We start from the raw sequence: 22,861 nt of genomic DNA, 5'->3' as shown, positions 1-22,861 counted from the left end.
AGCCCTGGGACTTTGTTAAGCCGTGACGATTGGTTTTGACAAAGTGTGTATGAGTAAGAGAGTGCGATTGGTTGGGCCTGACAGATAGGAACACAGCCGGACCAGCTGGCTGGAAATCACCACAATCTGCTTCGGCTGACACTCGCATCAACGTGTCTTCCTACTTCAACACATACATAGAGAAGTACTACTGAGAGCCTCAGGCTTGATTACGAAGTATCAATGGCAATCAGCGATATTTGCAAAAAAACAAAAACTGCGGTATTAAACATTCGAACTCCTCGTCTTCTGCTGCACTCGTGAAGCCACTGGTGCGTGTCTTCTCACGCTCTCCTGGTCTATGAGAGACAAACCATTTGCAGGTCATTAAAATAATTTATTACAATTCTCTATATTCTCTTAATTAAAATTCACTTATCGTGGCCGGGGACTTGAGAGAGCTGCCGTTAAGGAGCAGAATTCTCTTGAGAGCTACTATAGGTGTGAGAGAGAGAGAGAGAGAGAGAGAGAGAGAGAAAGAGAGAGAGAGAACAAATGTGTGCGCTGATGGTAAAGGCATTTGTGAATGTAGACTTTTAATCACAGGCTTTTTTGATTAGTTCATTTATTTCTAATGATTTTGCAGGACCATGTGACGCTATCTAATCTATAACCTATGTATGTGTGTGTGTGGACCTTTTTTTCTATAAACTTTTTCAAACATTTGTGTCTGATTTTAACATTTTTGACCAACAAACTACACAAAAGAGTACAACTCTTATCCTCTATTGATGAAGGTTATTAAAAAATATATATTTGGATGTTACTTTTATTTTTTAGGAAGTATAGTGTGGGAGGTAGAAATGTGTTTCTCAAAGGGAAGCGAACATAAAAAGTGTATACTCTATGTTTCAGTATCTTCACCCCAGAGGTACCACAAAAACGTGGATGTTTTTTATATCTGGTTACACATACTGAATTTAAGCTGGATCAACTGAAAAAAAGAATGTACATACTGTATAATTTTCTGCATTTTACAGGATAAGATCTTTGTTTTATGTTTTCTTTTTAAAAAGTAAATAAATAATGTAGGGTTTTTTTCCGGAACTTCCTGTTACATGACAGTTACACTGGTAGGTATAAAAAAAAACAACCATTTTACCAGAACAGCAACTGTGAATTCTTACCAAGACTTCTTTTGTATCGTGTTAGAGCTTTACGCTGCCGTCTCCAACGTCTTAAAAAGTTGCAATATATGCATTTTAATGTGTTTTGCAACATGAGTGTCTTTCTTTGTGCATCATCTCCATCTCCACATGTTTCGCTCTTGGATTTCCTCTAAAAGCGGCGCCTGGAGCCTGTAAATCCCATAAGAATCTATAGATTAGCCGCTTCTTTGTTTCAGCCGCAGGGATTCAGGATGTGTGATAACACCAGAGTTGTCAGGAAAATTACTTTAATTGGCAGTGAAGTGGAGAGAGCAGATGTTTAAACGTAATTTAGTCAATTTAATGGCATTTATTTTTGAGGAATTTTAAAGTGTGATGGTGTGTTGTGAAATATAACACATAAAAGTCTAAACATTGAGGTAAGAACGACAATAACTGGTGAGCTGAATTGATTCAATTACAGAAAAATATCTTGCAAGGGATAAAAAAACACGTATCTAGCTTAAGTGTAGCACCCTGGGCATATAAAGCAAACTGCATTTGAAGATCAATTTTTGACCTTTGGTTCCAATTACCAGTTTGAAGTACAATTCCTTGGTTATTTTTTTTATTCTATCAAAGACTGATAGTGTTGCAGTAGGTTTTTTATAACATTGCAAGAGGGACCTATGAAACATATCATATGTTACATGAGGAAAAGTACGAATGAGTTTGCGAAACGAATATTCGGACCAGATACAGAAAAGGCAATTTTCCTTATTTTATTAGTAAAAAATGAAAAAATAAAACTCACAGGAAGCCAGATAAGGATGTTTATCCTTCACTAAACCGCTGTGATTGCTTGACTAGCAACTATATTGTTACACAAAATTGATCGATGAGTCGCAATTTCAATTTTGGGTGAGATTTTTGAAATTCAGCAGGTCTAAACGTAATCTTTTCTGTCAAGTCCTCTCTCAGCTGTTTAGCCATGTGTTCCCTCCAGCTGCCATTCGCTGTCGTTGGGAATTTTTTTGGGGGTTAGACTCGAGGTTTGCCAAGAATCTCTGTGCTTACTGTACGATATCCCCGCTACAGTTGCTATGGCATCTGCATTGTCTCACCGCCAGCGGTGATAAATGTAAGCATGTTTCCCGTGGAGAACGATCCTGCTGAGGGTGGAGTCATTAGTGGAACGAGATCTGTTCAGGAGTCGGCGTGTTCTATTCCACACACACCCACATGTGTATGACGGATTTTCTCCAGCATGTGTGGTCCAACAGTAGGTTTTATTCTCCCGTTTTGTAAAGCATGACGACAAGCATTCATATCTTCGGCTCCGTCCTGAGGTTTGATTACACGAAAAAGCCATGGGGGGGATTACCGACACCTCTAATATCCTCTTGATCGAGGAAATAAATTCTGCGTCTTGATCCACGGGAACGCTGCAGGTCATCTGTTAATAAATCCAAACATGATTTTTTTTTTTGTTTACTTATTGAAGACGGCTCTAACCCCGCTGAAATAATCCCAGGGGTGACAAAACTGAGGAGTTTTGTTTACTTAAAATCCATTTTTAACTGGAGGAGTGCTCACCCACATTCCACAAGCAATTAACCTTTGCTGGAGGCGCACGGAAGCCTCGAGTCAACAGCAAATTAATAATTTTCACAGTCCTACATGTCCACCAGTTTAATTCAGTAAAAGCTATTGCATCCACATAAACGTCCCGTCTAACCCAGGAACGATGATGGAAGCTCCCTTTAAAAGCTTAATAGAGCCGTGATGGAAATAAGTGTACAGTAAGATTAGCACTGAAGCCTGAGACACACTGACTCTTTCAAGCAGAATGTTGCTACACATATACTTCAGAAATAACACCAAGAGTCAGAGCATAGCACCTCAGGCAATATCAGGTTTTATGTAAAGGAGCAAAATATACAAAGTCCAGACTTCCTGGTTGGAACACAGAACCAATAGAACACTATTAACAATGAAGGTGTTGATCAATACAATGATAATAACCTAAAATGTTAGTTCACTGAAAAGTCAAACTTCACTCATTTCTATTCACCCTCATGTTGATCATTATTTTCAGAATAATCTGTTACTTTTTAGAGTTATATGCAAACATTTAAAACTTCCTCCAACAACACACACACACACGTCGACTGTCTACGCAGGAAGCACTCGCAATATTTACCCGGAGTACTTCCGGTTTACATCCCTGTTATTCTTTAAATGTCTTCCACAAACAACGTTAAATTTAGACTTTTGTAATGTTTTCCTGAACAATTATTCGCGTCGAGGCTTCAATACAAGATGGATGGGTTTTGAAACCAACAGGTCACCAGGTTAAGATGGCTGGATACAAATATTGTAATTCAATTAAAAGCTAAAAATCTCTGAAAATCAGTGGCAAAGAGTGGGTTGTACTTATAACTGTGCCCTCCTGTGGTATTCTGCAGTAATGCACATTTCAAATGAACGTTAACATACTCAAACACTAAATGCAAAAAAATAAAGAGGCATTATTGTTAATATGTTTTTGGGGGGCAGAAGGCAAAATAAAGTAAAAGGTCAAGTTTATGCTGCTGCTCTCAAAATCTATCTGTCCTTCTCTTATTCTCTACATCTGTTTATCAAAGTTCTCCCTCCATATTTCTCTCAGGCCAACTTGACATCCAGTTATAATCCTACTTTTTTTTCTCTTTGAAGGAACTTTGAAAGATTTATACTCAACTCAAAGAAAACAAGAGTGACACATGGTCATGTCAAGAGAGCTTTACTATGGATGAAGAACAACTTGGGAGCCTAGAGTCATGGTACGACTCAGAAAAGGTGAGTTAGAATGTTAACAGGCGTTTATCTTTATGCAAATAAAGGAATGTAAAGTCAAGACAATCATTCGAGGCATAGCAAAGATACAAATAAATTATTCAAAGTGAGCATCTAATACACTTAACTTCTCTCTCGCTCTCCGTCTCCATCCATAATGTATGAGGATGATTAAAAGTCGTGTTGATACTCCCGTTAATGCTGGCGTACGAGGAGAACGATCAATACTTTAAAATATATTTGTTTGGATTTGATTGAAACACACTAAATCAAGAGACCACATCAGAGCCTTTGTCAACTAATACGTTTAATTAAAAAATCTTGGTTGTTACGTCATTTAAAATATTCCCCAAAACAGAAAAAGTCTGTCAAAATCGCATTTCTTTTAGTTGAAACACGATTGCGTAAAGATCCATACTGAACAGTTCCACCTTGAAGGCGAGTTAAACATACCGAAGACAACCAGGGGGGTAAAAAAAAACCTTATGATATTTTGCGCAGTGATTGTTTTTCAGAGATGAATGAACCTTTTGTTAATTCTCTTTTAAATTTCTTGCCAAACATGAAACGATGCCTCAGCAAAGACTCAAGTATCCTCCAGCCCGTTATTTAAATCAATTGGCAGAACAGAGCAGATGTTATAGTGGGGAGCTACTGCTCCATTATCACGGAGGCATAAACTTTGATTACTCTTCACAAACCACTCGGAAAACTTATTACAGTTAATCTTAACTTCATTACACCACAGCGATAGATCTCCTCTCTGTTGGTGTTTTTTTTCTTCTTTTTCCAAGTTTAAATCCAAGTATTAAATGATATACTTCTTTAAATTAAGACGATGAAACACAATGGTACACTTGTTTCACAATGTCCCATCATAAGTTGGTCGCAACATTTTGTCGATTATTTTTAATAATGGAGCCAGTAATTAAACATTTTGTATAAAATACCAGCTGAAACAGCCTTGTCAATGTAAGTTTAAGTACTTCAGTTAGGGTTTCAAAAAATATGTAGTATATATAAATGACTTAAATAGAAATTAAAAGAAAATAAAAAAACATTTAAATGACAAAGTGTGCTATAAACACTAAATTTGAAAAACAAATAATCCCCCCAAAATAAATTTTTAGTGAGAGATGGTGGTTTATGGGCCTTATAAATGGGCTAAGGAGATGAAATCATCAAAATAAGTATTATTTAAATTGTATTAATTTTCACTCAATGTTGTCAAGCAGTTTATAAGAAAATAAGAGTTTTCAAACTATTTATCAATAGTCTTTATTTAATTTAATGTTTAATTACTTTTCTAAACCTCATCCTTAGCCTATTCCTAACACTAATCCTAACCCCAAACCATAGCAAGTATAAATATTTTTATTTATTATTTAGCCTTTTTTTATTTAGTATCCCATTTACATTTTTAAGAATAATTTAATAACTTTATTTTTTTATCATTTGTATTGATTATAATCTGTATTTTTTAACCTAATCCCTACCATGACCCTAAATTATACCAAATACTTACTATATTTTTTTATTTAAGTATCTTATTAATTTGTATATATACATAGAAGATGTTTTTTCATTGGAAACATGTTAACATGATGATGTTTGTTTGTCGTTTTACTCTAATGGTTGGACACAATATTCCTCCGTCAACTTTTTGTTTGCACCTAACGATCCAGAACTAGTTATTACATTGTAACATCACTAATAACTTGTTTAGCAACGTCTGCTTTTTTTTTTAAAAGGGCAGATTTGAAAGATTGAATCCAGATAAAACATTAATATGTTTCAAGGCTGCTCTCTCGCCTCCAACTGCCGAATGAGTTTGACAACGAACCCATTTCACAAGCACATCAAATTAAATGTAGAAACAAAAAGTTATTTAGATGTTATTATCTACCGTAAGGCTGCTTTCGTTTTATGCGACGTGAAAAACAATCCCTGTCAAAATTTAGTGGATGCGATGTAGCTCTTGGAAAGCAATCTATTTGCTAATTATAAACCGAGTCGACCATACTGTCGCTGCACCGAACTCAGGGTTGTGTTCACTTTACACACACACACACACACACACACACACACAGTCTGAGAGTGATTAGACTCGCGCTGGATGTGAACAGCAATTAATTGCAATCAGAGCTTGTCCTTCTCCTCCCAAATCCTCCTTTTTCATACCCCGTTTTTTTGCCTGAACATTCCTAAAAGGACCCCCTCGAGATATTCTTTGTGTAAAACAAAGCTCTTAAATAAGTGAAGAAAAAAGGTTACTGACAATGTTGCCTTTTAATGAGGAGCGAGGAATGAGAAGACTTCAAGTCATGGAAGTTTTGTGCAGAACATAATCAAGATTTTAGAACTCTGTGGTTCCTTTTGGTGGCGCCTCCTTTTTTTTAAGCCACCTCATACTTTTCTTCAAAAGGATTCACTGTGGCTTGGCACCTCAGACGCCTTTAATTTGGAGGTTCCTGTAGCGAAGTTGCATTTGAGACAAGAATCGTTTCTGTGACACAGTCAAGTCATGTTTGTACTTCTTATGGAGCATCAAATCAATATGTCGTTTATCAGGTCATTGACAAACACTTTTCTAGAGAATTCCTTGTGAGTCGACAATCTGTGACCTTTAAGAAATGCACAAGCAATATTCTATAAACACATCACTTCCGGCGTGGATTTAACAAAGGTCTAAACATATTTTTAAAAAGCCATGATTTCTATTATGCCCGTTTAAGTGATGCGTTTGTTGTTTTTTCATAGTTTCATAGTTGGCTAAAACAGTGGGTGCTGGGGGGCTCAAGAAAAGGTAAGGAAAAAATGGAATTGAGAATAATATTATATTATATAATATAACTGTCTTGTAAGTGCTTAAAGTCTTCGAAACTTTAGTTTTACTTCATGCAAAAAAATGCAACATAGACCTTCTCGATTTCCTACACAGCAAGTACTCGTACCCAAGTGTGCCCTAAAAAAAAGATTTTAGCCTTGAACCACATTGTTTGAGCTTAAAAAAAACCCCTTACACAGTTGGAGGGGATTTCATTGTACATCGTTAGGAGAGACTTCTGCCAATATTTCTTATTAAACAATATGTTGAAATGTTATCAAATGGGTAAATTACAGTAATGAAAAAATACAGCAGTTAATAATGTCCTTTGCATAACAAATAATTGATATTGAAAAGTAAATAAAAGTAAGTAAATGCACTCTAAATGTGATTAAGAAACCTTGATATATAGTCTTTCCTTTTTGAAGAGGGAGTCCTCGGATAAGACTTTTCTCTTATCTAAATTTTAAAAGGGATAAATATTGAAGGATATTCACCATATTAACCAGAAAAGCTCTCAAAGAACCCACAATTCATGATTATTATTTATCCAATATTATTGACCTGCATTGATTTTATCAAGATAATTAGATACTTTTTTTCTCATTTGAAATGCCATTATGTTTAAGCTGTGACATGTGCAACACCTGCACCAACATCTCATTCTTCCCTTTTCCCACCAGAAGATTTCCCAGTTCTGACATCTCAGTTACTGTTGGACCGGAAATTTACGCCACAGTTAAGGTGGAAAAAGGATTAGAATGAAGAATCCTTCAAAGATTTGTGGATCCAATTGTCCCTTGTCTCAATTAACATAAACGTAATATTTCATTAAAATATTTGAATTTGTTCTTGAATTATTTTGCTAAGAAACATACTTAAACATACTTTTTGCTGTACTTGATTCCCCTTGGTAAAATCATTCAGAGATTTCCAGATGTTTCTTATCACATTTTTGCTGATGACATCCAGCTCTACTGCTCTTTTGATCCAACTGAGCCCCAAAGGCTGAACAGCTTAGTCAATTGTTTGCTAGAAATCAAACAATGGCTGAGTGAAAACACTTTACAGCTTAATGTGGACAAAACTGAAACTCTGGTGATTGCTCCTGATGATACGATTCCAGGGTTGAGTCAGTACTTGGGTGACTTAGGTCAGTCTGTCAAACTGAGCCTGAGAAACCTGGGTGTTGTATTTGATAAAGACATGTCTCTTGTTCAACACTGTAGAAAACTGACCAGAAACTGTTTCCTTCAACTGAGAAAAATCTCTAAACTTAGGAAAATGCTGTCACAACATGATCTGGAGCTTGTAATCCATGCGTTTGTTTCTTCTCGTCTGGACTATTGTAACAGTTTGTTTTCATGTCTTAACAAGAAGGAGCTGTCTCGCCTGCAGTTGATTCAGAACTCTGCAGCGAGAATTCTGACCCGCTCTAGTAGAAGAACTCACATTTCTCCGGTCCTTAAAACTCTTCACTGGCTTCCAGTTTCTTTCAGGATCAACTTTAAAATTCTGGTTCTTACTTTCAGATCTATTCATGGTCAGGCTCCTCCTTACATCACTGATCTGATCCAGCCTTACACCCCAGCTCGGTCTCTGAGGTCTGTGGATCAGAATCTACTTATGGTTCCACGCACACGGCTCAGGACCAGAGGAGAGAAATCTTTTCAGGCTGTTGCTCCTAAGCTTTGGAACAATCTTCCTCTCTCTTTGCGCTTGATGGAGTCTACTGACTCCTTTAAGAAACATCTTAAGACGTTTCTATTTGTGCAGGCTTTTCCTTGAATTTCTCGAACTCCTGTGTTGTTCTCGGTGTTGTCTTGATCTTTGAAGTATGTACTGTTTTGAGTATTGTTTTGATTGTTAAAGCGCTTTGTGACCCTGGTCTCGAAAAGCGCTATATAAATATATATTACTTACTTACTTACTTACTTAAAGCAACTATGATTGTGAAATGACTGTTGAAATCAAACCGGCATTACACACAAGTTAAAAGGGCTTCATTTTTCTGGAGGAATAAAAAAAATCTTGTTTACCATAATCACACCCACTTTACTGTGATTGGTAAAAAAATAGAGGTTTGTTACCACTTGTAATAAATCCAGGAAGTCTCCACCTTAAAGGGACTCATTGTTTAAACAAAGCGGGCATGACTAGAGCTTTCTGTTAGTGGAGTGAAGCCATTATTACATCATAATGGACTCTGATCTTGTATTAGGGATGAGAATCCTTTCATGATGAGGGATTTACTGCATCTTGTAGAGGAAGACTTCAACATTTAAAAAGACATTTTTGTTTTCCTTATGGAAAACAGGATGTAAGTAAGTAAGTTAGATTTGTAGAGTGCTTTTTCAGACCAGGGTCACATAGCGCTTAAACAATAAAAACTTTACCCAATAAAATATATACCTAAAAGGTCAAGACAACACCGAGACGAACACAGGAGTCTCAGAGAATCAAGGAAAATTATTATTAGCCTGCACAAATGAACATATCTTGAGATGTTTTTTGAAGGAGGCAGTAGATCCATCAATCGAGAGGGAAAGGAAGATCCTTCCAAAGCTTAGGAGCAACAGCCTGGAAGGATTTCTCTCCTCTGGTCCCGAACTGTGTGCGAGGAACCATCAGTAGATTCTGATCCACAGACCTCAGAGCCCGAGCTGTAAGGCTGGATCAGATCAGTGATGTAAGGAGGAGCCTGACCATGAATAGATCTGAAAGTAAGAACCAGAATTTTAAAGTTGATCCTGAAAGAAACTGGCAGCCAGTGAAGAGTTTTAAGGATCGGAGAAATGCGAGTTCTTCTACTAGAGCGGGTCAGAATTCTCGCTGCAGAGTTCTGTATCAACTGCAGGCGAGACAGCTCCTTCTTGTTTGACATGAAAACAAACTGGTCAAGACGAGAAGACACAAACGCACGGATTATAAGCTCCAGTTCATGATCACCCAAGTTTAGAGATTTTTCTCAGTTGAAGGAAACAGTTTCTGGTCAGTTTTCTGTAGTGTTGAACTAGAGACATGTCTTCAAATACAACACACAGATTTATAAGGCTCAGTTTTAAAGACTGACCTAAGTCACCCAAGTATTGACTGAAGCCTGGAACCTCATCATCAGGAACAATAACCAAGTTTTAATTTTGTCAACATTTAGCTGCAAAGTGTTTTCACTCAGCCATTGTTTGATTTCTAGCAAACAATTGACAAATCTGTTCAGCCTCTGGGGCTCAGTTGGATCAAAAGAGCAGTAGAGCTTGATGTCATCAGCAAAGACGTGGTAAGAAACATCAGGAAATCTCTGAATGATGTGCCGTGGCGATGAAATAACCGTAGCAGGATCACAGAAAAATTGTCTGATCAGAGCCAAACTCCCATTACCGGAGGCTTGTAAAGTCTAATTGAATCATGTTCCACCGTGTTGACACGTTTGCATCCTGGAACTGCTGTGTTACAGGAAAACGGCAGCATCAGATTACCTGGTGTAATAGTTGGTTTATTATCTAGTCTGTATTAGCAACAGCATCTTGTTTTTTAACCATTATATAAAGACTATCATAATAAAGTGGATTTCATCTGTACTTATTCAAATCACCTTGAGTATTAACTTCTAACAAAGCTATACAGAGCCACCTCTCTCACAAGCTAACCTCTTAACATCTGAGTTGACATGTGTATACAGTAAGAATAATTCTCTTTTTAAAGACTGATATTAATCATCTTAGATATTTATTGTAATCCTGCAGCATTCATTATGCCTTAGCTTTATACTTACGTTTGGGCCAAGGCTGTTTGCAACCTTCACATGAGCGATCAAGAGAATAATGCAACATGACTTTGAGTACGGAATATCTTTCTTTCCCCGCACACACATTAAATTACACCTCCACCTTCTATTTCTGAGTACAAGGCACATTGTAATGAAGCTGTTTGTATGTTAATTTAAAACAAATACTGCTTCAGAACCATATCCTAAATCACTATCTATACGCTTTTAAGAAAAGGCTTCTCTGATATCTAAGAAAGGGAAGTTACAAAGAATAAATTCACCAAAATATTTGAGTCATCTCACGTATTCTTCAATGAACCAAAATGAGATGTTATCGATAATTACATAATAACTGTGGTAAAATGGCTGCATCACACTTTTACATGTCAGTTTAATCGATTGTTTTACAGGGAAATACTTGTTGAAAATCAAATATAAGTCACGTCATAGGGTCGTTCCGAAGAATCAGCTATAAAGTAACAATTTGTTTCATGACTGAATGGTACAAACCCATAATATTGTGATAGATTAAGATATAAAGTCGCTCACTAATCCAAGTTGTATCTTTCAAAATGGGAAGACATTGGCATTGTTTTAATATTTCAAAGCAGCGGCACAAAGCAAAAGAATTTCCTTTCCATCACTCGCTCTTTGTTCTCCCCGTTTTATCTAAGGAGCCAAAAATCTTCCAAAAGTCTGTTCTTAATTCATCATACGTTGTTATTTTTCTGCTATTTTACGGTGACATGAAACCACATTAAAACGCAACTAATATGTTGATATAAGTGTCTCTTAAATAGATCTTGGACCTCTAATTTACTCATCAGTACGTGTCTGTTTGTACAAAACTCTCTTTTCATTGAAATATTTTTCAATGTCCTTAAGCCCCGCCCAACTGAATACTGCATTTTTTCTAGAGATTAAATCTAGTTTAACTTGACCACACCCACTTTGCTGTGATTGGTGATTGAGGTTTGTCACCGTGTGTCATCCATCCTGGAAGTCTCCAGCACCAAGGGACCCATTGTATAAACAAAGCTGGGTAAAATTACAGCCATTATTACATCACAATGGACTCCTCTCTTGTAACCTCTCGTTCATTAAGATTTCAGAAGGGAGAGAGCTTTATAAAGTAAAAAATCTTCATGATGAGGGACTTACTGCATCTTGTAGAGGAAGACTTCAAGATTTGAAACATGTGAGTGAGTCAGGAAAGATGGGTTTTTATATAAGTTGCCTTATAAGACATGAAATATCGTAATAGCGGAATCTGCTGTGATATTGTTTGCTACTAACAACAGGTGAGTCTTACTTTTCTTAAAGGGCATACTGTCGCTTGATGCACGGATGAAAAAAGAGACAAAATTAACTACATCTCAACTTTGTAGATTTTTATATTTGTTTGGTATCTCACTTTTATAAAGTTGTTTTATCTCTCTAAAGTTTGTTCTAATCAGAATTTACATTTTTTCCTTGTGCTCACAACACAGAGCTCGGTTCACGGGACCCAAATACTACGTTGGCACATAAATAAAAATGGCTTCCAAAGATGCAAACGTGTGACACGCCCGTCATCAAAGAAAGTGGAGGATGAAGGATTTTGTCGCTTGGATCCACACAGCAGTCAGATGATGACTTTTAAGACACCCAAGCATTAGCACAATAAGATGAAGGAAGTGTTTTTAGCAAGTCGACTCCAGCACAGCGATCCTGCTGTCTGATTGATCACTCTTGAGTCCTGCTGTGAGCGGTTGGCCCACTTCCATTAGAAAAGAGTCCAAATTGTGAATGTGTGTGTTCGAATCTGTGTTGGTGTTCCAGTGGGACTCACTACCAGGCTCATTACAACACTCAGACACACACAAACACACACACACAGTGCCTGAGGTGACCCAGAAACTCCATGTAGGTCAGATAACGCACCGATACCTTCACTTCCTTCTTTAATTGATACAGCGAATTGACTTTCATCAGCATCCTGTCACATCCTCGAACGACAACAGCTGTCCTCCGCATCCATGCAGTGGTTTTTTTGTAGTTGGTTTGGTTGATCCTCCTCTCTGGCTTCACTCAACGCAGCCTACACAAATCTCACTAGAACAGACGTGTCTGTTCCCACAAATTGGTTTTCATTGCCAGGACCTGTAAAGCTCTCTCCGAGGAAACCAACAAACCCACCGGCTGACTCTGCTGCCATCTTCTGTCAAGAACGATCCACATCATCTAGAACTGGTCAGAGCTGGACTCCATCCTGCTAAGCATGATGGCATACATGTCCGTCAGTGCAATCCAGCTCAAAGCCACGTCATCTTGAAGCCGTGAAAAACTAAGAGCCTTTAAACTGCTGGAACGTGTGAAGTCAAGATCAGTTAGAATCTATTTTCAGGTTTTAACACACCTGATTTTAAAAGGGATGGAAAGAAGACCCCTGAAGATTACTTTGATTAAAACATGAAAACATTATTAAAAAACCCTCCATAACCATCTAATATGGGTAGTTGTTTTTTTTGCCATTTCAACAAGATAATAAAAAAAATGAAAATGTGTTTAACAAAAGAGTCAAGTAGTAAACAAGGATTAAAAAAAACAACATCTATGCATTTATACACCATTTCTTTCTCCTTAAAATCACTGCAGCCACTCACCCACAATTAAGCATACTGTGCAATCTACTTGCAGCAACATTGAAATGTGCTTAAGTAAGATGAGTATGTGCGTACAAAGTAATTTGAAGACTCAAGTTGATCATGGGAGGAGATATAATAGATTTAAAAAAAAGAAAAATAACAAGGATCAATCAGTCTTTTCCCTCCTTTATCTGCTGGAGCACAATCACACACACACTTAAGTTTATACAATACTCTCCCATGTCTAAAGTTATGCGAGATTAGATAGCTAAATAGAAAAAAACGAATGATCAATAGGACCTTAAGGGAATACTAAATTGCACCTTAATACCCGAAATTACATATAGCATTAAATTAATAGTTACAAAACTACTCTATTTTTTAACTTTGAAAATCCCAAACTATTGTTTATGCATGTTCAACATGTTTTTAAATTTGTTACATGACATGTTATATTATGGTTAAAGACAGTAAAGCACTAAAAAAAAGGAAATATATTATTTTAATTACTAAAAAAAAAAAAATGTGGTAAATATATCAAAAACATTTATTCAATTGATTTAAAGTTCACACAATACTCTCCAGTGTCTAAAGTTATCCAAGATTAAATAAATAAATAGAAAAAAAGTAATAATCAATATGGCCTCTGAGGGAATACTGAATTTTGCCCTGACTATTGCACTCACTATTGCATTTTATTGCCTTCACAAACACACTGGTTTATGTTCCACATGTTTTTAAATGTGACCCATGAAATGTTGTATTATGGTTAAACACAGTAAAGCACTGAAAAATACTGAAATATATCATCTTAATTACGGAAAAACTGACTATAATTTTAGAAATATATATGTAAAAAGTTATTTAATATTATTTTATAAACTGCTGTAGCAAAAACGTTTCAATTCATTTTACTGCTTTAAAAAAAAAGTGATAATAGTGGATTATGCCCAGTTTTCTGAAAGAGTGGACATGAAAAAATACAGTAAGATACAGACAGACCGGCTCTGTCGGTTATCAGTGTTTTTGGTTCCAAGTCGTATATAGATACATTATTAAATCCAGCCACTATGCCGAGTATCTGTTCCAGGCGGAGAGAGAGACGGACGGATTTAGCTCATGACAGACAATCCAAACTACGTGGGTGGGCCCCAAATGACATAGGATGAGAGACAGAGAGCCCACATTACACAAGTGGTATCAGCGAGAGAGTGATAAATAAATGCTTGAATTGAACACAACTGAAAGATGGAATAGGCTCAGTGAAGAAAAGATGAGTTTAAAGTCTTAAAGGAAGCGATAGGCTAGCGAGGAAAGCTGGGGGAAAGGTTGTAAACATGGCTGCATGTCTGCCTCCCAAACTGAGATATGACACCAAACACCAGCTGACCGCTATTTCCAGCTCCAGCCTGCCCACGAACTGGAGGTGAGAGTGAGACAGACAGGGTGGACAGACAGAGTGGGAGGAAAATAACAAAAAAAAAAAAAAAAATTGCATGTTTACGTCATCAAGAAGGTCAATAAGGAAGAAGACCAGATTCTTCACATTCTGTCAAACTGAAAACCGAACCCCCGAATCTCGTCTGTCAGCACTGATCCATTCAGGGTCGTCCAAGTATTTTCCAGAGCTATTAGAGGAAATCAAACCTCTGAAGTGTCGTCCCGGAACGCCCGGACGGAGTCGGTGTCCCATGAATACTTTGCGGTTGTTGGAACAGAGATCAAAATAGCGGACGAGCTCGTCCACGTTTAGCCATTTGATCACCGCCTCGAACACGCCACGGATTGAAGAACTTCCAACATCCTGACGGTCGGCTGAATGTTGGACGCGGTTTAATCGCATATGTCTCTATGTTTACTATCAGTGGTTACTTTTAGCAAAACTGCTTCTCTGTCCAAACGTCGAAATATTACCGACCGAGGCTTTATGAAAGTAAGGGACCCACATTTAACTTAACTTAACGAAGATCTTGTTGAACTACTCTCAGGATTCTGAGACTTATTGTTCAGTGACTTCAGTCATGAGGTCTCTCGAAGTGTCTGTCTGAGGGATAAAAAGAGCTGAGCCAAAAGGCATATCTCACCATTTACAGCTACTCACACTAAAGGTACAGACTTGGGGTAGTAGCCAGCTTATAGGACTCTTAAACATCTACAACCAAAATATTATGTTACTCATTAATTCATTGACAACAGACAATGGATTATGTTATACATATTATATCTTTACACAAACATGTGACATTTGTTTAATTTCAGAGTGAAATAAAATCAATGTCAGACCATTTTAAACTAGAAATAAAAGTGTGTTTTTTCCTATCTTTTCTTGCACTACTACACCCCTTGTTTGGGATGAAACAGAAATCTAAAAAAGAAAAGACTAAGAACATTTCAGAAGAAGATTTATTAGATAATCTCTAATTATGTCAAAACAGAGTAGTCTTTAATAGCATTTTTATACGCTACACAGAAGGTCAGCTACACACTTGCGGCCATTGCCTACCATTGAACAGTTTGTGAGGTTATAGTGAAATTGTGCTATTCTTTATTGGGAAAACAAATGTAATGTTAAATTTAAATGGAAAAAAGGTTTATAGTACATACCTGCTGACTAATATTGAAATTATTGTTGTTTATAATTAACATTTTCTACTTTTTGAGATCAATGCTACTGGTTGTGGCTGAAAAACTTGGGTCTGGGGGTAAAAACCAGGAGGCATCATTATCAGATTAGAAAACCGAGTTAAGCCAAAAGGCAAATCTCTCTTTATATCGTTCAATCCACAAGCCTACTCTCACCTACGGCCATGAACGGTTGGCGTTAACTGAAAGAACATAATCGTGGGTACAAGAGGCTGAAAGGAGTGTTCTCCTTGGAGTTAAGTTGAGGAGCACAGTCACCTGGAAGAAGCTCAGAGTAGAGCATCTGCTCCTCCACATTGATATTGATAATAATAATAATTTAATAATATGTTACAGATATGTAAGCGTATGTGTTGACGTTCCTCAGTGTTAGAACAAGTTTCTGTAAGGAGTTAACTGCTCATGAGTATTTTAAGTAAACGTATTCTTAATTTATAAAGGATATTTAACGTTAAGTTCTACATTGTGAGTTATGATACTATAAATTCATTTATGATCATTTTATTCTAAAAAGGATTGGAAGTGTTTTTCCTTACTCCCTTATCCATGGCCTTAATCCAAGCTACTTGGGGGAACAGGCAGAAGGGTGTGACAGCCATTCAAGAACACTACTCACTACTACAATTTACAGTTATCTATTACACTGTATATTTTTGGACTGTGGGAGGAAACCGGAGTGCCCGAAGGAAGCCGTGGAAGCACTTGGGAGTTCAAACAGAAAAGGAGCAGAATTCGCCTCAAGCGGGAATAGAACCTACAACCTTTAACATTATTTATATTTAACATTAACTTGGTGTCCATGTTTGCCTGAGAATAAACCAACTTCTCACAGACATATTCCTTAAAATTCCACCCCAACAAACACATGAACCTCGATTTAAAATCCAAGGTGACAAACTTTGCGAGCAGATGACGTCACCGTTCAAAGTCTGAGGAAAGTCAGCGAACCCCTCAAAGGACAGAACACACACACTCGTGTACACACACACACACATGTACACACACACACACACTCGCGTCCTACCGGATCGACACTTGATGATCTCCCCGAACTCGTCCTCCACCAGCTCGTCGCACTGGTCCTCGGGGCGCACACCCTCCGCCATCGGTCACCTGGTCAACTGTCCGCGGGGGGTCACTCGGGAGGAGGCTTTAATCCAGATCAGGGGAGGCGGTCCACGGGTCAGACTCTCACGCCGATGTCTCCACGACCAGGAGCTACAGGTGGGGCTGGAGAAGGAGAAGGACTTCGGGCTCTGTGACCCGCCGCTGTGACACCGGAGGAGGGGGGACGGACTGGAACAGGTGTGCAGTTGTTGGGGGGCAGCAGTGGGGGGCTGGGTGCCCCGGCATTCCCACCCTCGAAATAGTCGAGTTGTGGAGCCATGAGTCACTAAAACGACGTACGTCCACCCGGAGGACGCGACACTAGACGCTGACACTCGGGATGTGACGTCACCTTTGACCTCTCACGGGTGGGGTTCACGCAAAACGGAGCGATGACAAGAAAAATGACATCGAAATAAAACGGTACCAGAAATAGAAGTAATTCAACTTTTATTTACTCGTTTTTTATGTTTTGATTTACCAAAAACAAGCATAAAGAGGTTTTTTATTTATTTAAACTTTGATATTATTTAATATAAAGAATTTTAATTAACAAGAAATAAACTAGAATTAAAAAATGATTTTTTATCTGAACATGAATCTTTAGGCACTTTTCTGTTGGTTATTTTGTAGTTCAACCTTTTTTTAAATTTTATATTTTTTCTATGGAATTAAGTACAGTTATCTTTTCTCTTTCATCATCATTTATTACAGTTTTAAAATACCATATTATTTTGGTTGAAGAACTCTTTCTACCCTTCTGCTCACTGGGTCATGAAGATTGTTAATTGAATGTAATATGATAATAATAATAATAATAATAATAATAATCTCTATTTATATAGCGCCTTTCTAATGTATTTTTTATTAAATATTAAATATTAATATATTGACATGCATTTTTATGGCAGTGCCTCTTACTTTATTTTATTGAATTATTTTATATATATATATATATATATGTATATATATATATACACACACACAAATTCCAACGTTGTCGTTACAACACCGGCAATAAAAGTTTTGTGATTTCTGATATTATAACTAAACTAATTTCTTGTTCCCGCTCATGGTTCGGTCTATTATTAGATTGTTGATAAACTAAAATTTGCTCTGGATACTGTAATGGCTCCATCCATTAGAGCCATCCATTACACTGAGAGCACATTGGTGCTTGAGTGTTTCTATTACAAGACACGCTGATAATATGATCCAGGAGAACCAGAGTAAGAAGAATTACATTAATTCATCTTCGGCCTCGTACAAACAAATGCAGAAGATCTTAATCGACTGTTTGGTCTGTAACAAAGTGACGTCTTTGTTACTGGAGTGAATGCACCCTTTGAACGATGTTCGAATGTTGTCGTTAAAATAAAGATTGTCGCTACATTTGCACCACCAGACATGTGCACAACCAAATAGACGAATTAGATATTTTCTTTTCAAAAAATATTGTTGTATGCAATTATTCTATCATGTTGAGTCTTGATATGTAATACAATGATCTCTAGGATTGCCATGGGGAGGGGGTTGAGATCAAGTATGCACTCTATGGAGTGCCTGGTCAAATATAATTGTGGGATGCCAGGGTTCTGAGATCAGTGGAGGCGAAGGTAATTGAGAATAATTGTTGTTGTTTTTTATTGAAAATTATTATCCAAATTATGTCAATCTGTAGTTAAGTAATACGTTTAAAATTTATTAATTTCTATGAGATAAATGCATTTATTCTTTTTATGGATGTTATATGATTATTGTTACATGTTTATTGTCCCATTATGTTGCTGTTTTTTCAATTTCATATCCAATAAAGGGGAGAAATGGAAGACGTTTATTCATCTCATGTTGTTTTTTTCAACCTGATTATGGTTCTTTGGGATCTTCTTCATCTAATTTTGAATTTCTTTGTCAGGAGTTTCCACAGCAATAATTTTCCTATAATAAATGAAAGACAAAAGTGTTTTTTTATTCCTATAAAATTGAATAGTTGGATTTTACTACACAAGAAGATCAGTAAATGTACAAAATACTTTCATAAACGTAAAAAAAATGACTCTTTCCTTTAACTGACCTATTTCTATGCCAATATAAGAACCTATTATTGGCACTTTTTATGTGTCAGGACAAGATTCTTTAAAGTCACTGATACAAGCTGAAAGAACTCTTGAAAACAAGGACCGAAAACAAATCAATGTATCTGCTTGTAATCCAGGGCAAGAAGGAATATGAAACCTGCTAATGGTCTTTGAATCACCGGAGAAAAGTTTGGCCCGAGTCAGCCCGGTAATGAGAGACAGGTTGTGTTGGGAAAGCAACAACTGGCTTCTGTCCTGCATCTGTTTAACAAGCAGCTCAACACAGTCTGCAGAGGTGAGACAGCAGGTAGCAGCAGATGTGCACACAGACTGTTCTTGTCCAAAACCGGGCCCTCCACCTGGTCAGCTGTGGCAGGGGGACCGCTGATATGAACGTTTCTCCCGCCAGACTGTCACGTGTGGAGATGTTCATCACCTCGGAGCAGTGAGCCGGACCCAGTTTAATGAGCGAGAAAAAGTACTGCTCAGCCTCATTGAGCAAAGACAGAATGATGGTGATTAAATATATTTTGATGATTGACTGGTGAGGAAAAAAACATTGTTTATGTACATTTTGAAAAAGTATCAATAGATATTACGTATGTCTTTGTTTGTGTTGGATTTTAACAGTATTTAACACCACGCGTTTCGATTTTTAATCTAAATGGAAAAGTAAAACCTGAGCGTCCGTTTATTTTCCGTTTGGACCATTTTTGCAATTTCAAATACTGACCAGCAGATGTCAGCATAGCGTTATCAAATTTATTTCCATTGACAGGAATCAGAATCAGAAAACTATTATTGCAAAAGTGTTGTAAACACAACACTTTTGTTTGTTATTGGAGAATGAATGTATGAAAATAGATTAATAAAATAAAACACGATTCAAATAAAATAAGAGACATTACCATAAAATGGCCTAAAAATAAATGATGAATGAAAAATAAAATAAAATACATTACAACTAGTTAAACAATATTCATGATCCGAACAGCAGACTGGTAGGAAGAGTTCTTCAACCAAGAATGTTCTGGTCCGTATCAATCTCAGTCTCCATCCGGACAGGAGCAGTTGGAACATGGTCTTGTTAACACTGTCATGTAAAAAAAATGAATGAATACATATTTATTGTTTCATATATATATATTATTTTTGTTTATCACGACACTCCAAAGTGCACCGGTAGAGGACTGGGGATGGGATCCGGACTGACAAGTCTGCTCCAGCATCATCAGTGACCTTTAACTCACCCGTACATAGTTGGCAGAGCACTGTCTGCTGAAGTTTAGTTTGTGCATACCAAACACCGATTTGGTCCCGGCAGTACAAGGACTAAATATTTGGCTTGAAACACTCATAACATCATAGTCACACTTTCTTGAAACAGCAACACAATTCAACGTCATCCCCTATTTCTACTGCTGTTGACCTTTGACTTTTTTTTAGAATAATTACAACATTAATTTGTTTGTCCCAGGGATAAATAATTGTTGTGGTGGAGAAAATAGCCTAAGGGACACATTGCTAGTGTGGCCTACCACTGATCAATTGTCTTGCATCAGTAAGTTTGACCTTTATTTGGACATCTATTAGCATGATTAGCTGCAGCGTAATGAGAGAGAAAACACATTTTTAGAAGGAAAAACAGAAAACTCCATCAGTGTAACGATTATTTTCAAGATGCTTTTAGGGAAAGTGGTGGAGAGGTTTATTCTCAAGAAGCTACAGAGTCTGCAAATAAGAGGATTTCAGAAGGTGGAGTGACACTTGTATAGCACTAAAAACTGTTTACTGTATAGGAAATTAGAAACTTCCTGTTCTCCATCATGTAAAACAATCATTGAGGTTTTACTTTGTTCAGTTCACAGTCACAAAGTCTTGTTTGTGGTTTTCGAGGTATTTAATTGTATTTAGTTCAGTCCAAACCTGCAGGTTTAAACTTTTTTGTGTCACCAGATCGTACCTGTGATAATCAGACTACATCCTCATTCACCCCCAGAGGCTGAACAGCTTAGTCAATTGTTTGCTAGAAATCAATTAATGGCTGAGTGAAAACACTTTGCAGCTAAATGTGGACAAAACTGAAACTCTAGTTATTGCCCCTGATGATAAAGCTCCAGGGTTGAGTCAATTCTTGGGTGACTTAGGTCAGTCTGTCAAACTAAGCCTGAGAAATCTGGGTGTTGTATTTGACAAAGACATGTCTCTTGTTCGACACTGCAGAAAACTGACCAGAAACTGTTTCCTTCAACTGTGAAAAATCTCTGAAACTGATGTCACAACACTATCTGGAGCTTGTAATCCATTTGTTTGTGTCTTCTTGTTTGGACTATTGCAACAGTTTATTTTTGTGTCTAAACTAGAAGGCGCTGTCTCGCCTGCAGTTAATACAAAACTCTGCAGCAAGAATTCTGACCTGCTCTAGTAGAAGAACTCACATTTCTACGATCCTTAAAACTCTTCATTGGCTTCCAGTTTCTTTCACTATCAATTTGAAAATTCTGGTTCTTACTTTCAGATCTATTCGTGGTCAGGCTCCTCCTTCCATCAGTGATCTGATCCAGCCTTACACCCCAGCTCGGGCTCTGAGGTGTGTTGATCAGAATCTACTTATGGTTCCACGCACGCGGTTCAGGACCAGAGGAGAGAAATCCTTCCAGGCTGTTGCTCCTAAGCTTTGGAACGATCTTCGTCTCCCTGTGTTTGATGGATCTACTGACTCCTTCAAGAAACATCTTAAGACATTCTTATTTGTGCAGGCTTTTCCCTGATTTTCTGGGACCCCTGTGTTTGTCTTATGTGTCTTGACCTTCTATAGTATATAGTTTTAACGTGTTTTATTTTTTGATTGTTAAAGCGCTTTGTGACCCTGGTCTAGAAAGGCGCTTTGGAAATAACCATTACTTACTTACTTACTTACTTACCACATAACCCTTAATAGGACTGAATGGCTTTTTTCTGTCTAGTGATGGCTTTCATGACACTGTTCACGATACAGTGTCACTTATTTTCAAACGCCACCAGATGACGCTCTGTGCCCTGTAATCTTTTAAGATCAACTCATTCATAAAACCTGAGAGTGTAACCTACTGAGCTCTGAAAACGACACTGTTTCGTGAAGCTTCTGCAACCCTACATGACACACACGAATTGTAACCTAAGGTTGGAAGAAAATATCTCAAACTCACCTGAGATTTTTTCCACCGGCGCTAACTACATGCTCTGCTTGAAAGTACCCTGCTGTATGTAGTAAAGGACAAAACAACTTTGTGTATCTACTGTGTATCACGTGCCGGCTCTTCTCACTCGGACCTCAATATCACCCTGTAAAAGTGTTCAATGTCAGTCAGAGTTTCAACAACTATTGAGCTGTAGTTTAACTAGACCACCTACACAGTGTTTGTTAATTTTAGGCGGTGTTACACAATGTGGCTCAACAAGCTGTTGGTCTTAAGTCAGTGGTGAATGATTCATTGTTGGTACTTATTTAGTCTTTTTTTTTATCGTCTTGGACGGTAAGATTTCAGAGGAACAGAGGAGCTGTATGCTAACATTATCCATTAATATTGAAATAGAGACTGACTGTTTGAACTCATTTGGTCCCTCGATTGATTTAAATATAACTTTTTAGACTCTTACTTGCTGAAGGTCTACTACACAACACCACTCTTCTCCTCTCACTGACTTATTGTAGCGACTAGACTCAAGAGCTACTGGGCCATTTGTGGATCACGCCCAGGTTACCATAAGAAACATTGTTCTCTGACTAGTCCACCATGAAGGCTAATGCACTTTTGAAGGTTGCTTTGCTAAGTGTCTTGCTGTTTTTTAATTAAAAAAAAGAGTAA

At 37.4% G+C, this 22,861-nt stretch overlaps 1 protein-coding gene across 3 annotated transcripts in view; it reads right to left on the bottom strand.

Moving 5' to 3' along the window:
- dmd (dystrophin) overlaps positions 1–16,983 on the bottom strand; it is a 235,127-nt gene extending 218,144 nt beyond the window's left edge. For 2 of the 3 annotated variants that reach the window (XM_087791572.1, XM_087791573.1), the window contains exon 1: positions 16,853–16,983. In XM_087791572.1, the coding sequence (XP_087647698.1) occupies positions 16,853–16,934 (82 nt within the window). In that variant the 5' untranslated portion in view covers positions 16,935–16,983. The remainder of the gene's footprint in view (positions 1–16,852) is intronic. The other variant, XM_087791574.1, reaches the window with a different exon arrangement.
- Positions 16,984–22,861: the final 5,878 nt, after the last annotated feature.

Source organism: Callionymus lyra, chromosome 5 (genome assembly GCF_982586985.1).
Source record: "Callionymus lyra chromosome 5, fCalLyr1.hap1.1, whole genome shotgun sequence".
In the NCBI taxonomy this organism is placed as follows: domain Eukaryota; kingdom Metazoa; phylum Chordata; class Actinopteri; order Syngnathiformes; family Callionymidae; genus Callionymus; species Callionymus lyra.
Note: the sequence above shows the minus strand (reverse complement) of the source record. Positions and strands in the feature narration are given on the sequence as shown.